Source organism: Neophocaena asiaeorientalis, unplaced genomic scaffold (genome assembly GCF_003031525.2).
Source record: "Neophocaena asiaeorientalis asiaeorientalis breed wild unplaced genomic scaffold, Neophocaena_asiaeorientalis_V1.1 scaffold340, whole genome shotgun sequence".
Lineage (NCBI taxonomy): Eukaryota > Metazoa > Chordata > Mammalia > Artiodactyla > Phocoenidae > Neophocaena > Neophocaena asiaeorientalis.
The window spans coordinates 217,168-234,755 of record NW_020172733.1 but is presented as its reverse complement, the minus strand read 5'-3'; the positions used below and the strand labels follow the sequence as shown (position 1 = coordinate 234,755).

Genomic DNA, 17,588 nt, shown 5'->3' with positions numbered 1-17,588 from the left:
AGAGGCCCGCGTACCGCAAATAATAATAATAATAATAATAATATTAATAGTACTTATACTCCAAAAATCTGCTGAAGAAACTTCAGTAGGAAACTCAGTAATTCTGCTTCAAGCAGCTCAGGCAACTTATAAGCATTTTTAGTATAATCGTGTAAAAGGAACCACAGTTTAATGACTATCTGCAGTCCAAGATATTGACATTTTAGCCTATGACAATAACAACATGTTAAATACTGTAATACAATTTTTAATATTAAAATTTTTAAATATTAAAAACTAGACTTTTTTTAGAGCAGCTTTAGGTTTATAGAAAAATTGAGCAGAAAATACAGAGAGCTCCCACATCTACCTTTTCCCTTCACCATCACCACCCCAGACACATGCATCTTTTCCCCATTATGAACAACTAGAATAGTTTGGTATACTTGTATGTATAACTGACGAGCCTATATTAATAAATTATTATTAACTGAAGTCCACAGTTTACAATAGAGTTCACTCTTTGTGTACTATATTCTGTGGGTCTTGACAAATGTATAATGACATGTATCCACATTACAGTACCACACAAACTAATTCCACTGCCCTAAAAATCTCCTCTTCTCCACCTAGTCATCACTCCCTCCCTCCAAAATCTTGGAAATCACTGATTATTTTACTAACCCCTTAGTTTTGCCTTTCCCAAAATGTCATATAGTTGAAATTATACAGTGTGTAGCCTTGTCAGATTGGCTTCTTTCACTTAGCAATATGCATTTAAGTTCCCTCCACATTTCACGGCTTGACAGCTCATTTCTTTTTATCACCAACCTGCTAACTTGATATTTAAAACTCCAGCATAATATTTAACTGAAATGCCACCTTTAAATCCCCACCTAAAATGTCCATATATGGCTCATGCAATTACATTTATTTGTTGCATTCGACCCATACAACACTCAAAAGGACTGGAAGGAGAAGACTCATATAAAACACTTACCAAGAAAATTCATTCTGGCACTTAAACTCTCCACTTTAGGACAAGTCTCAAGAAAGTCCTCTGATAGAGATGAAATGTGGTTTTTACTAAGGTTTAAAATCTTCAGTTCCTTCAGGCTCAAAGGGGAACATATTCCTGATATTTTATTTCTAGTCGTAAGAGACAAAATGAGGATTAAATTGCATAAATTCACATGCTTTGAAGAAAAATAGTCAAAATATCTTCAAAAATAGCATTAAAGCACATTTATTAATTTTAAAATTAGTTTTAAAAATTTAAGACAATTGAAAGAAGCTGTATTATGAATTTCCTCAGTCTTTTATCACATTACCATGTAAAAGTCATTACTATGGAAACAATGTTATTGTATGTCAACCTTATGAAACTTCAACGTGAGGTGACCCTTTTTTCTTCAATGAACCCCTTTCTTACCCTTCTAAAATGAGCTGTTCAAGTTTCTCTACCACATCACCGAGATTCTCAGGAAGAAAAGATAGCTGATTGTAGGACAGGTTAAACTGTTTCAAGGTTGAGCACCTCACAGCCCGATCCAAAACTACTGAGGGTCCAATGTCATTTCGAGAGACGTCAAGGTTGGCAATACAATTCATTTTCAACAAGTAAGGAGGAAATGATGTAAATTTATTACTTTGCAAGTCCAAATGTGTCAAACACTTCAGAGTCTGGAAAGACAATATTTTAAAATTTTTTAATGAACCACCTGAACAACTTAAGTTTAGCTAATATTTCTGCCTTCCATACTTCTGGTAACTAGAACCATTAAGAATTTTCCAAAAAATTGAAAACACAATCTACAAGAGAACTTCAGTATACTGACTGGTACTACCTGCTCTGCTAATAAAATGGGTAAAGCCGGGAAAAATATAACAGGTAGAAGGTCAAAAGCACACTCATAGAAATAAGGTTTAGAGTCTAATTCAGCTTTTCTTGTAAACTATTCCTGCAATGAGTAAAATGGAAGAATACTTTTGAACTAATGACTTAATGAATAAGCAGTATAACATAATCCTGGGAATATAGTTTTTAACACTAGCTTTTAGAAATTGTTACACATTTTAATATAAATAAGATTTACCATAAAGTAGTCATGTATATAATACACATTTTATTTTATAACCTCCTTTTTATTTTCTATTTTTTAATTTATTTTATTTATTTATTTTTGGCTTCATTGGGTCTTTGTTGCTCTGCACAGACTTTCTCTAGTTGCGGTAAGCAGGAGCTACTCTTTGTTGCAGCTTGCGGGCTTCTCATTGCGGTGGCTTCTCTTGTTGCGGAGCACAGGCTCTAGGCACAAAGGCTTCAGTAGTTGTGGCACGCAGGCTCAGTAGTTGTGGCTCGTGGGCTCTAGAGCACAGGCTCAGTAGTTGTGGTGCACAGGCTTAGTTGCTCCACGGCATGTGAGATCTTCCCAGACCAGGGCTCAAACCTGTGTCCCCTGCATTGGCAGGCAGATTCTTAACCACTGCGCCACCAGGGAAGCCCTAACCTCTATTTTTAAATGAAATGTTTTGTTTCAAATCTCTATTTTCTATTTTTAATCAATTTCTAATTTTACTATGATAATAGCAAAACTTCCATTTATGTATCATATCAATTTTTAAAATGTTTCGTATGAATTATTGTCAAAGGGCTAAACTACCAAAAAACAATCACTTCGTTATTCTCCTCCTTATAAATCAATATATGTACTTATTCTCATATGGAATTCTAAACAGTTTAACATGATTAAAAAGGCTTATTAATGGATCACTGCCCAAAAAATCGGTTTCAAAATTTCTATCATTGTTTCAGATACTACAAGATTATTCAGAAGGAAAGATTTTTACATTATTTATTCCCAAGGTTTAATCACCAAATTTTCTTGTAAAGAGACAGCTACAAGCAGTAACAAAAAGTCCCATCTAGTGGTGCTGACTTGAAATTTCCTTAGAGAAAGTTATGAGCTGGCCCAGTCTTTGAATGCCCTAATGTATTTCACCTTGCCATGCTCTCTTCATTCTCTTTGATTCCACTAGGCTAAATTCTAGTTTTCTTTTACTTAATCTTTAGCAAATATTGATGGTCTACCAAGGGTCAGTCATTAATTCCTTCACAAATTAGTTCAGTAATCATCTATCAAACGTCTACTATATGTCATACCTTAGTAGGCATTGGGGATACATGTGAACAAGTCTAAAACAGTTCCTGTTCTAAAGGAGTTTACAATTTTGTGAGGACAATATACTTTAGATCAAAATTTATAGTAATGAGCACTGGAAGAAAAAGAGTGGGTGCCAGGGAAAGGTAAACCAGATGGGAGCCAACCTAGCCTGGAGGGAAGACAAGAGAAGAAAGGAAGAAGATGGTAAGGAAGTGACATTTAAAATGAGGTCCTTTGAAAACTTCCCTAATATGGGAAAGGAAATAGTCAATCAAGTGCAGAAGCACAGAGAGTCCCATACAGGATAAATCCAAGAAGAAGCACACCAAGACACAGATTAATCAAACTATCAAAAATTAAATACAAAGAAAAAATATTAAAAGCAGCAAGGGAGAAATACCAATAACATACAAGAAAATCCTCATAAGGTTAACAGCTGATCTTTCAGCAGAAACTCTGCAAGCCAGAAAGGAATGGCAGGACATATTTAAAGTGATGAAAGGGGAAAATCTACAACCAAGATTACTCTACCCAGCAAGGATCTCATTCAGATTTGATGGAGAAATTAAAACCTTTAGAGACAAGCAAAAGCTAAGAGAATTCAGCACTACCAAACCAGCTTTACAACAAATGCTAAAGGAACTACCTAGGCAGGAAACACAAGAGAAGGAAAAGACCTACAATAAAAAACACAAAACAATTAAGAAAATGGGAATAGGAACATATATATTGATATTCACACTTAAATGTACATGGACTGAATGCTCCAACCAAAACACACAGACTGGATGTCTGTATCCACTGAATGGATACAAAAACAAGACCCCTATATATGCTGTCTACAAGAGACCCACTTCAGACCTAGGAACACACACAGACTGGAAGTGAGGGGATGGAAAAAGATATTCCATGCAAATGGAAACCAAAAGAAAGCTGGAGTAGCAATTCTCATATCAGACAAAATAGACTTTAAAATAAAGACTATTACAAGAGACAAAGAAGGACACTACATAATGATCAAGGGGTCAATCCAAGAAGAAGATATAACAATTGTAAATATTTATGTATTACATTAAATAAGATGGACTTAATTGATATTTATAGGACATTCCATCCAAAAACAACAGAATACACTTTCTTCTCAACTGCTCATGGAACATTCTCCAGAAGAGATCATATCTTGGGTGACAAATCAAGCCACGGTAAATTTAAGAACTCTGAAATCTATAAAATGGACAACCTGGAAGAAATGGACAAATTCTTAGAAAAGCAAAACCTACCGAGACTGAAGCAGGAGGAAATAGAAAATATAAACAGACCAACCACAAGCTCTGAAATTGAGACTGTGATTAAAAATCTTCCAACAAACAAAAATCCAGGACCAGTTGGCTATGATAAAAACCCTCCAGAAAGTAGGCATAGAGGAAACTTTCCTCAACATAATAAAGGCCATATATGACAAACTCACAGCCAACATTGTTCTCAGTGGTGAAAAACTGAAACCATTTCCCCTCAGATCAGAACAACACAAGGTTGTCCACTCTCACCACTATTATTCAACATAGTTTTGGAAGTTTTAGCCACAGCAATCAGAAAAGAAAAAGAAAGGGAATCCAAATCGGAAAAGAAGAAGTAACACTGTCACTCTTTGCAGATGACATGATACTATATGGAGAGAATCCTAAAGATGCTACCAGAAAACTACTAGACCTAACCAGTGGATTTGGTAAAGTAGCAGGATACAATATTAATGCACAGAAATCTCTTGCATTCCTATACACTAATGATGAAAAATCTGAAACAGAAATTAAGGAAACACTCCCATTTACCACTGAAACAAAAAGAATAAAATACCTAGGAATAAACCTACCTAAGGAGACAAAAGACCTGTATGCAGAAACTATAAGACACGGATGAAAGAAAGTAAAGATGATACAAACAGATGGAGAGATATACCATGTTTTTGGATTGGAAGAATCAACATTGTGAAAATGACTATACTACCCAAAAAAACCTACAGATTCAGTGCAATCCCTATCAAACTAGCAATGGCATTTTTCACAGAACTAAAACAAAAAATTTCACAATTTGTATGTAAACACAAAAGACCCCAAATAGCCAAAGCAATCTTGAGAGAGAAAAACGAGCTGGAGGAATCAGGCTCCCTGACTTCAGACTATACTACAAAGCTACAGTAATCAAGACAGTATGGTACTGGCATAAAGACAGAAATACAGATCAATGGAACAGGACAGAAATACCAGAGGTAAACCCACGCAATATGGTCACCTTATTTTTTATAAAGAAGGCAAGAATATACAATGGAGAAAAGACAGCCTCTTCAAAAAGTGGTGTTGGGAAAACTGGACTGCTACATGTAAAAGAATGAAATTAGAACACTCCTTAACACCATATACAAAAATAAGCTCAAAATGGATTAAAGACCGAAATGTAAGGCCAGACACTATCAAACTCTGAGAGGAAAACATAGGCAGAACACTCTATGACATGAATCACAGCAGGATCCTTTCTGACCGATCTGCTAAAGAAATGGAAATAAAAACAAAATAAACAAATGGGACATAATGAAACTTAAAAGCTTTTGCACAGCAAAGGAAACCATAAACCAAAAGAAAAGACAACCCTCAGAATGGGAGAAAATATTTGCAAATGAAGCAACTGACAAGGCATTAATCTCCAAAATATACAAGCAGCTCATGTAGCTCAATATCAAAAAAAGAAACAGCCCAATCCAAAAATGGACTGAATAAGTATAGACATTTCTCCAAAGAAGATATACATATTGCCCACAAATACATGAAAGGATGCTCAACATCACTAATCATTAGAGAAATGCAAATCAAAACTACAATGAGGTATCACCTCACACCAGTCAGAATGGCCATCATCTAAAAATCTAGAAACAATAAATGCTGGAGAGGGTGTGGAGAGAAGGGAACCCTCTTGCACTGTTGGTGGGAATGTTAATTGATACAACCACTATGGAGAACAGTATGGAGGTTCCTTAAAAAAATGAAAATAGAACTACCATATGACCCAGCAATCCCATTACCGGGCATATACCCTGAGAAAACCATAATTCAAAAAGAGTCATGTACCACAATGTTCATTGCAGCTCTATTTACAATAGCCAGGACATGGAACCAACCTAAGTGTCCACTGATAAAGAAGATAAATGTATAAAGTAGATGTGGCACATATATACAATGGAATATTACTCAGCCATAAAAAGAAACAAAATTGAGTTATTTGTAGTGAGGTGGATGGACTTAGAGTCTGTCATGCAGAGTGAAGTAAGTCAGAAAGAGAAAAACAAATACCATATTCTAACACATATATACGGAATCTAAAAAGAAAAGAAGAGAAAAGAACATGTTTCTGAAGAACCTAGGGGCAGGACAGGAATAAAGACACAGACATAGAGAATGGACTTGAGGACATGGGGAGGGGGAAGGGTAAGCTGGGACAAAGTGAGATAGTGGCATGGACATATATACACTATCAAATGTAAAACAGATAGCAAGTGGGAAGCAGCCGCATCGCAGAGGGAGATCAGCTTGGAGCTTTGTGAACACCTAGAGGGGTGGGGTAGGGAGTTTGGGAGGGAGACACAAGAGGGAGGAGATATGTGGATATATGTATATGTATAGCTGATTTACTTTGTTATAAAGCAGAAACTAACACACCATTTTAAAGTCATTATACTCCAATAAAGATGTTAAAAAAAAAATGAGGCCCTTGTAACTTGGGCCTGCATAAAGAGGAGAATAGAGTGGGGATATATTTTAGACATTGGGGTAGCATTAGGGATCACCTTTTTTTCTTCTCTCTCCCCAGATATACAAACTTTAGGGGAAAGATACCACTTAAATATATTTAAAAATCATGCAATGTTGCTGTTAAAATATGTCAAAACTATGGTAAATTTTAAAAATTAGAAAAAGGGAAATGTACTGGCAACAACACTAGTTTATAAAAACAGGTATAATTCTTTTTCAAACTTTGCAGTTCAGTTCAAGAATTTGTTTAAAAATTTAAACATTTGTATTAAGATCGTTTTGTCCGTATATTTTCTTTGACTTCTGATCTAAGTACATAAAAAAAGGATGAACAAAGTCAATAGTCAGAGGACTACCCTATTAGCAGACTATTTTATACTTTAATTTTTATGAAATGGGAACTTTGAGCATAAAAATCAATTTTTAAGCTGCACATAATTTCAAAACTCAATTAATGCCTTATGGATAGTTTAGTTGAGCCTCTGTATTTTGCAGATAAGAAAATTAAGGTCTACAGCAGTCAGAGTAATATGTTCTTATTGTCACACAATTGGTAGCTGAGCAGAGCCAGGACCACCAAACTAGGTCTAACCTAATTTAAACAGTTTAAGTTGTCCTACTAGAATTAAATAATTGAAGGCATAATCAACACATAGCCTTGCTAGACTTTAATACTTACCATGTAGCATCAGGACAGAACCTCGAATTCCTTTTTAATCACATTTCCATTTCCATTACCTGCCCCCAAAGATGCTTCTGGAATACCACACAGACTAAGATACTTGTATGACAACCAGAATAATGGGGGAATTATTGTCCAATGACACAAAAACAGAACGTTCCTTTTAAAGATTTAAGCATGAAAGTTAGATATAAATGTAAAAGCTCTTCAAATATCCTGAGAATTATAAGGATAAATTAAACTTACTTCACATAGTTGTTGTGGAAAGCTCGTGAGTGCATTCTGGTGAAGTTCCAGCTTTTCAAGATGCTCCAAATGACCACTTATACAGGATTTCTGGCTCAGGGCATCAATATCTCTTAGTTCATTTGCTGAAAGGTCTAAAGATGTAATATATTCTCTCTCAGAAGACAGGGAAGAAATGCTTTCTGAATGCCTCATATGTGATTGGAATTTTGATGTTCCTTTTGTCAAAAACAAACAAACAATGGAAATATAAGCAAGTAATTTAAGTTCATATGGTAAATGTTTATGGATCACCTACTACTGTCAGGCTGTCTTCAAGGCACTGGAAATTCAACAGAAAACCAAACTATGGAACTTACATTACAGTGTCAGAGATAAACAGTAAATAATAAATATTTAATCAGGTGGTATAAGTAGTGTAAAAAAACAACAGACCTGAAGAAGAAGAACATCAAGAGTGGCATTGGTGAGGGTATTATTTACATTTCAGGAATATAGTAGAAAGGATAAAAACTGTATGATGTATAACATCATAAAGGCTAAATTTTTAAATCTATAATTGTATTTCATTTTTCTACAGTCTATGGAATCATTAGGTAAATATAATTTGAAGGTTATGTGAAATTGGCATCAAGAAAATTTGCATAATCAGAGGAAATTTATCAAAGTGCTGTATTCTGCTCAAAATATCTATTTACTTGTGATTACTTTCAAATACTTACTGAGTGAATCATCTGAAGTCAATATTTTTCTTTTTCTCTTCAGTAAATCTTCATGATCAAACATGGGTCCCTATTAAATATTTATAATAAAATTACCATCATTTTTTGGAGCAAAGAGAACATTTTCCTATCTGGTTTCTTTAGGAGTCACTATAAGATTACTAGCTAAAATATTCATGGGACCAAGCCATACCATAAGACACAGACCTAGTCTGGGCTCCATAGACATGAAGCTCTAAAAAGAAGAAAGAGTAAAACCATTTTAAAGTGTACAGAGCACCTATATGCCCCAAACATGCTCAAAAGTCTACAAATGTAAATTTAAAATAGCATACGTGCACGCACACACACACGTGTATATATAGAGAGACAGTTTTCTCACATTAGGGAATTTCTGCACCAATAGTTCCTAGCTTTGGCACACAATTTCAGTTATTGAAAGAATGTCAAAAAGTATACAATATTTAACTGCAGTTTTTACAGTATAACTTACCAATGAATTGGAATGTCTTTGCAAATTTGGTGAGCAACGCTGCAAGGCAGGATCTCGGTAAAATTCTCCTACGCTAATTGAATTTGATTTCTTTTTCACAAGAAATGAGCCTTCACTTCCTATTTTTAAACAATAACATAAAGGCAAGTAAGAAAAGCTGACCTAATCATAAGATGCTAGCATAGTAGTTCAATCACAAAACATTAAACACATTTTCATGAATGGAAATTGCCCAATTCCTTTTGTAACATCTTTAAAATAGAAATGATAAACTATGTCAGCTTGTCATTTTCAAATTCAACTACATTATTCTTCATCCACAAATATTTATTGAATGGCTGTCACAGACTAGACACTGAGTAAGTGCAGGATAAAGATAAGCAGGAAAAATAATCCAGGCCTCATATGAGCTCATAGTACAGCAGGAAAGAGCCAAGTAAAAAAATAGTTACAAGTGCTACAATAAATACATGCATGTTCAGGAAGCAGACAAAGTTTATACATAAATCTGATCAATGTTATTCCTTTCTGTTTCTCTGAATTTTGCTTAGAAAATTTTCGAATCTTGTTTTAAATATTGGAATCACACTAAATTATTTAACATTCAGTAATTTTGAGTACATCTCTGTTTGAATTACATATTTTATAGTTTCATTTATGAAATGACATTAAAATAAACACAATGAGTTTAGTTGGCAATATTGTTTTGAGAGAGAAAAGAATTACTTTTAAAATTATGGATTTTCAAGAAAATAAGGATCAATATTAGTCATATTTTAAGGATAAATAATGTAGAGCCATTTTTAAGAACTCATGAGATTTTAAATTCTATCACTTTTTATCTTACAAGCATAAAGAATTAATTGTGTCAAAACATTATAAAATTTACAAATCCAAAAATCAATTATTTTTACATTAGCATTTCTGATGTTTTCCTTTATTTAAAAATATTTAATGAGAATTCTTCTTTCATCTATGATGGTGTAACAAACACTGAACTTAACCTCCCCACAACAAACAACTAGAAAATTGGACAAATTTTTTTAAACAACTGGTTTCAGACATTGGGCTGCAGAGAGTACAGGACTGTGTAATCCCTGAAAGAAGGGAAACAAACTATGTGAACCTTATGATCACCCTGGCTTTCTGCCTGGAGGCAATTTAAGGGCCATTGGCACAATGAGAAGGAATTTAAACAAAGCCCAATGGCTTTCTTGAGATGAGGAAATGGAGATCAGTGTTCATGGAGACTAACTTAGCTGGGAGTTCCAGGAGAGAGTCATGGAAAAAGAGCTCCAGTAATCTGCATAGGGATTTCCTATAGCTGTGCACTAGAAGAAATGTAAAAGGGAGTTCTTCAGGAGGAAGGAAATGATACTAGATGCAAACTTGGATCAATATAAGGAGGTTAAGTCATCAAAAAAATTATAGTATTTAATGTATGTTCACCCAGTAACAGAGCTTCAAAATACACAAAGCATAAACTGATAAAATGAAAAGGAAAATTAACAAATTGACAATTACAATCTCAACACTTTGTTCTTAAATATAACAAGTAGAGAAAAAATCAGTAAAGATATAGAGGACCTGAAAAACACTATCAAACAAGTTGACCCAATTTCACCCAACAACAACCAAATACACATTTTTTTAATTGCACATGAAACATTCATGAAGATAGACCACACAGTAGTCCACAAAGCATGTCTCAATAAATATAAAAGGACAGAAATCATCAGAGTAGGTTCTTTAACCACAACAAAATGAAATTTGAAACCAATAAGAGAAAGCTATGTGGCAAAATGTCCAAGTATTTGGAAAATAAACAACACTCTTCTAAATAAATCATGAGTCAAAAAATCTCAAAGGAAATTAGAAAATTTCAAAAGTGAATGTAAACAGAATATATAAAAGTTGTGGGATGCAGCTAAAATGGTGTTCAGAAGGATCTGCATGGTCTTAAATGTTTATATTATAAAATTAGAAAGCTCTAAAAATCAGTGTTCTAAGCTTCCATGTTAAGAATCTATAAAATAAGAGTCAAATAAAATCTAAATAAGTAAAAAAAAAGAAAAAGAAAAAGAAAAGAAAAAGCAAAAATCAATGAAAAATAAAATGGACAATCAATACAGAAAGTCAATGAAACAAAAACCTGATTCTTTGAAAAGATCGATAAAATTGATAAATCTTGAGTTAGACTGAAGAAGGAAAAAAAGGAAAGACAAAAACTATCAATGTCAAGAATTAAAGATCAGATATCACTAATGATCTTATAAACATTAACAGGACAATAAGAGATTATAAATAACAATAAATAAATTTGGCAACTTATGTAAAGTGGACAAATTCCTTGAACATTTCAAATTACAAAAACTGACAAAAGAAGTAACAGAAAAATCAAAAGAACCATAAATTTATTAAAGTTATTATATTTATAATTAAAAAGCCTCCCCCCCACCACCAAAAAGTATTCCTAACCTACAAGGCTTTACTCATGAATCCTATTAAACATTTAAGACCTCTCCTACACAAATTCTTTCAGAAAACAGTGGAGTCAGGAGCACTTTCCAATTCATTTCAAGAGGCTAGCATATTCTCATAGTTACAACAAAACAAAACTACAGACCAATATCCCTCATAGATGCAATATCCTTAACAAAATTTTAGAAAATCAAATCAAATAATATATTAAAAGGATAATACACCATAACCCAGTAAGATTTAGCCCAGAAAAGCAAGTTTGGTTTAACATTAGGAAATCAATCAATGTAATTAACTAAATAACAGAATAAAGGGAGAAAATATGCCCATTTCAACAGATGCAGAAAAGCATTTTCCAACACCCATTATGATAAAAAGTTGCAGCAAATAATTACTAGAAACAAGTTTCCTAAACCTGATGAAGGATAGCTATTAAAAAAAAAAAAAAAAACTACATATAACATCATACTTAATGATGAGAGACTGAATGCTTTCCCCCTAAGTTTGGAAGCCAGGGAACAATGCCTACTCTTACCACTTCTATTCAGCATAGTACTGGAGGTCCTAGCCAGTGTAATAAGACATGAAAAAGAAGAAGAAAAAAAGATATACAGGTTAAAAGGAAGAAGTAAATCTGTCTGTATTAGCAAATGGCATTATTGTGAACATAGAAAAATGTGTGGAGTCAACAAAAAGCTGTCATAACTCATGAGTTTTGCAAGCCCACAGGATACATTAACATACAAAGAAATCAACTGCATTTCTATAAACCAGCAGTGAATGAACTACTGGAAATTGGAATTCAAAAACAATACTATTTACAATAGCATCGAAAAACATGCAATACAAAACATTGGTGGGAGAAATTTAAATGACAAATAAACGGAAATAAATACTACATTTATATGTCAGAAGACTCATTATTAAGACACCAGTTCCCTCAAATTTATTTCTAGGTTTAATCTAAAGAAATTTTTATTTATATGTTAATTATATATTATATAACAATAATATTTTATACATTAATTCTATATTAAATGTATATATAGATTTAATTCTAATAAAAAATCCCAGCATAAAATTAATTAGTTGATTCAAAATGTATATGGAAATGCAAACAATCTAGTATAAGAAGAAAAATTTTGAAAAAGAACACCACCAGAGAACTTATACTACCAGATTTCATTAAGCTAAAGTAATCAAGACAGTATGGCATTGGCATAAGGATAAAGATTTAAATCAATGGCACAGAATAAAATCCCACTCTGAGTCATATACCTGGAGAAAACCATAATTTGAAAAGGTACATGCACCCCAATGTTCACTGCAGCACTATTTACAATAGCCAGGACATGGAAGCAACCTAAATGTCCATCAACAGAGGAATGGATAAAGAAGATGTGGTACCCATATACAATAGAATATTACTCAGGCTTAAAAAAAAGAACAAAATAATGCCATTTGCAGCAACATGGATGAACCTAGAGATTGCTGTACTGAGTAAAATAAGTCAGACACAGAAAGACAAATATCATATGATGATATCACTTATATGTGGAATCTAAAAAAAGGGTACAAATGAACTTATTAACAAAACAGAAGTAGAGTCACAGATGTAGAAAACAAACTTATGGTTACCAGGGGATAAGGAGGGGAGGGATAAATTGGGAGACTGGGATTGACATATACACAATACTATATATAAAATAGACAGCTAATAAGAACCTACTGTATAGCACAGGTATGTCTACTTCATACTCTGTAATGGCCTATATGGGAAAAGAACCTATAAAAAGAGTGGATATATGTGTATGTATAACTGATTCACCTTGCTGTACACGTGAAACTAACACAACATTGTAAGTCAACTATACTCCAATAAATTTTTTTTTTACTTTTTTTAAAAAAGAATGCAGAAATAGAACCACACCTATATGGTCAGTTAAATTGGACAAACATGCCATTAATTCAATGAGGAAATATAGTATATTCAACAAGTGATGTTAAAACAACTGGATATCTATGTGAAAAAGAAATGTCAATTCTTCACTGACACTATATACCAAAATTAAAATGGATTATAGACCTAAATGTAAAAGCTAACAATTTAACACTTCTATGAGAAAACATAAGAGAAAATATTCACAAATTTGAGATAGGAAAAGATTTCTTAAATGGGATAGAAAAAGCACAAACTAGAAAAGAAAAAACAGAAACACTGCACTTTTCAAAATTTAAGACCTCTGCTCTTTGAAAAATAACATTAATAAATGAAAAAACAAGCTATAAATGAAAGAAAATATTTGTAATTCATATATCTGTCAAATGACTTCTACTTAGAATATAAAAAGAACTCTTAAAATAACATAAGACAACAAGACAATTAAAAGTTAGCAAAGATTTGAACAGACACTTTGCAAAGAAAATATCAATATATGAATGGCCAATAAGAACATGAAAATATTCTCAATATCAATAGTTTTCAGGGAAATGAAAATTAAACCCAAATAAGCTAGGACTACAGCCTCACTAGAATGGCTAAAATTAAACTGACTTACGATACTAAGTGTTATAGTGTAATGAGGATTCAGAGCAACTAGAATTTTCATACATTGCTGGTGGGAGTATAATATGGTATAACCACTTCAGAAAACAGCCAGACATAAAAAAGGACATACTGTATCCTATTTATATGAAACTTGAGAAAATAATAATTTAATCTATTGTGACAGAAAGCAAATCAGCGGTTGCCAAGGGACAAGGTGGGGGGGACGTTTTTTGTAAAGAGACATATAAAAGGACTTTTTTGGATGATAGAAACATTGCATAACTTAATAGTGGTGATGATTACATGGATGTATAAATGAAAACATATACTTAAAATGGGTAAATTAGTATATCTCAATAAAGTTGCGGGGGGTTTTGTTTATTTATTTATTTTTGGCTGCATTGGGTCTTCGTTGCTGGGTGTGGGCTTTCTCTAGTTGCGGCAAACGGGGGCTACTTTTGGTTGCGGTGCGCAGGCTTCTCATTGTGGTGGCTTCTATTATTGCAGAGCACAGGCTCTAGGTGCGTGGGCTTCAGTAGTTGTAGCACATGGGACCAGTAGTTATGGCTCACGGGCTCTAGAGTGCAGGCTCAGTAGTTGTGGCGTGCAGGCTTGGCTGCTCTGCGGCATGTGGGATCTTCCTGGACCAGGGCTCGAACCCATGTCCCCTGCATTGGCAGGCAGATTCTTAACCACTGCACCACCAGGGAAGTCCCAATAAAGTTGGTTTTAAAGAATGTTTGGACTTGAGACATGAGATTTTGGAATAACTCTTATTTTTGCCCTCTCAAATGTCTTTATTCTATCACCCAAAGGTTTCAATCATACTATTTTAATAAAAAAGCACCTCACCCTATTTTTACCAAACTGTAGTATGTTAAATGTCAGCCTTAATCACTGCCATTAATATCTTGCCATGTTAAATTTTTGTTATTTCAGGAGTTATTAAAATATTATTTTTAACTCTAATAAAGATAAAAATATTTTTTATTAAGCACTTTCTATTTGCAAACACTCTCCCAGACACTTTACATACATTTTTCCAAATTCCTATAAATAATCCTGGAAGTTTAGCAACACTGCTTTTAATAAGGATAAGGGGCTTACACAAACCACAGAAGTATCTAGTCGATGATGGAATATGGAATCCAATTCCAGTCTGAGTCAGTGTTTTCACTGCAATAGCCACCACTCACTGATTATGGGCAGTATGATAACACTTAAAAGTGTAGACATACATTTTCTTCATTGCCTTAAGTAGTAGTAAAGTAATAGTAAGCATTAACTATTTCCACTAATGAATACAGTTTTCCTCAAGATTTTCCAAATGAAGTAAATCAGATTTTTGTCTCAGTTTCTACTGTTCAATGCCAGAGGGTAAGTGTTTTAAAACATAACTGACTCTATTGTTTAGTAATAATTACCTTCACTATCCAGGTCATCGCTTTGAGCAAATACACTGTCAACATAAGACTCAGGAATGAAGGTCCATTCATCAAATTTATCAAGTATTTCTTCAGAAAAAGTCCCACTGCTGCCTGAGCCTGTTCCTTCTTCCACAGCACTTTTCATCTGATATCTGAGCACCATTCTCGCTAGGGTGGATCCTATATCTAAAAATAAAAAGATATACCAGCAACAACTTTTTATTTTTCAACATCTTTATTGGAGTATAATTGCTCTACAATGTTGTGTTAGTCTCTGCTCTATAACAAAGTGAATCTGCTATACATATACATACATCCCCATATCTCCTCCCTCTTGCGTTTCCCTCCCACCCTCCCTATCCCACCTTTCTAAGTGGTCACAAAGCACTGAGCTGATCTCCCTGTGCTATGCGGCTGCTTCCCACAAGCCATCCATTCTACATTGGGTAGTGTATATATGTCCATGCCATTCTCTCACTTCGTCCCAGCTTACCCTTCCCCCTCCCCATGTCCTCAAGTCCATTCTCTATGTCTCCATCTTTATTCCTGTCCTGCCCCTAGGTTCTTCAGAACCTTTTCTTTTTTAGATTCCATATATATGTGTTAGCATATGGTATTTGTTTTTCTCTTTCTGACTTATTTCACACTGTATGACAGATCTAGGTCCATCCACCTCACTACAAATAACTCAATTTCGTTTCTTTTTATGGCTGGGTAATATTCCATTGCATATATGTGTCACATCTTCTTTATCCATTCACCTGTCAATGGACACTTAGGTTGCTTCCATATCCTGGCTATTGTAAATAGAGCTGCAATGAACATTGTGGTACATGACTCTTTTTGAATTATGGTTCTCTCTGGGTATATGCCCAGTAGTGGGACTGCTGGGTCGTATGGTAGTTCTATTTTTAGAAATCAATAATTATACAAGCATAAACATATATCATACCAAAGTTCCTTATATAGTCTCCTACTTCTAAGATTTTTTATTCTTACTTCAAAGTCACTTTACAATCATGATACTGTATAAAGTAGCAGGCAATGAACTTAAATTTTTTAAAAATTTACACAGAGCTTTGGTGTTGGTGACAAAACTGAATCTTTATGAAACTAACTTGATCCAGGAAAAAGTCTGGGCCTTGAAGCCAGACAGGCCTGTGCTCAAGTTACTTGCAAGTTATACAAGCTCCCTGAGTGCCAGTGTCCTCACTTGAGAAGTGAAGACAACAATATACACAGCACAGGATTATGGAAAAAATTAAAGAATATGAGGCATATGAAGTTTTTAGCAGGAACACTTAGAACACAGAAGATAATAAATGATATTCTTATTTTTATAAACTATTTGCTGAGTGATTCATTCTATTAGGAAATTTGATGAAATTTCAAAATTCTTCTTAACATTCTTGCTATTTTACTGCATTTTATATTATGCTCTATTTTGACGAAATACGTGGCAGAGTTCTCATTGTCCTACATATATCCTGGAAAATTTCTTCAAATATTACTCTCATAACTCACATTACAACATGTGTGCGTAACTCAAATAGTACCTGGAAAATGTTTTAAAGCTTTGAATTCAAAATGTTCTTTACTCAGACCAGTTGTCAAAAAATTATGGCTATGCCCTCCAATCTCTCAAATGACATTATATTTTTTAAATTAGGTAAGACTTGTCAATACTTGTAAAAAACTTCATACAGAAACAAAAGAATACCCTGAATGTATATCTCCCTTCATACCTCTCCAAAGGCCCACAATTCCTCTCCATCAGAGATCAAAGATTAAAGTAAGCAGGTTGTTGGCATGAGACCAATTGAAGTGATAAAACATAGACTCTAATCATATTTCATTAGTTTCCAAGGTCCCCAAAGGCAACCAGGGCACCCATTTCTGGATTATTTTCTCAACATGGTCTTTTCACATTCGAACACTTATGACTACCATATCCCAATTGTCTTTTCACCAATATTAGTATACTAAAAACACTTCTCTAACTGTTTTTTCCCTTAAGAATGCATTCTAAGGGCTACCCTGGTGGCG

General features: G+C 33.9%; 1 protein-coding gene across 4 annotated transcripts in view; it reads right to left on the bottom strand.

Moving 5' to 3' along the window:
- The window catches only part of LRRK2 (leucine rich repeat kinase 2), a 147,070-nt gene that overhangs the window by 64,506 nt on the left and 64,976 nt on the right, over positions 1-17,588 (bottom strand). For all 4 annotated transcript variants that reach the window (XM_024740434.1, XM_024740433.1, XM_024740435.1 and 1 more), the window contains 6 exons: positions 15,540-15,728; positions 9,087-9,205; positions 8,594-8,663; positions 7,872-8,089; positions 1,412-1,662; positions 980-1,128 (listed from right to left, as the gene is read on the bottom strand). In XM_024740434.1, coding sequence (XP_024596202.1) covers positions 980-1,128; positions 1,412-1,662; positions 7,872-8,089; positions 8,594-8,663; positions 9,087-9,205; positions 15,540-15,728 — 996 coding nt within the window. The remainder of the gene's footprint in view (positions 1-979; positions 1,129-1,411; positions 1,663-7,871; positions 8,090-8,593; positions 8,664-9,086; positions 9,206-15,539; positions 15,729-17,588) is intronic.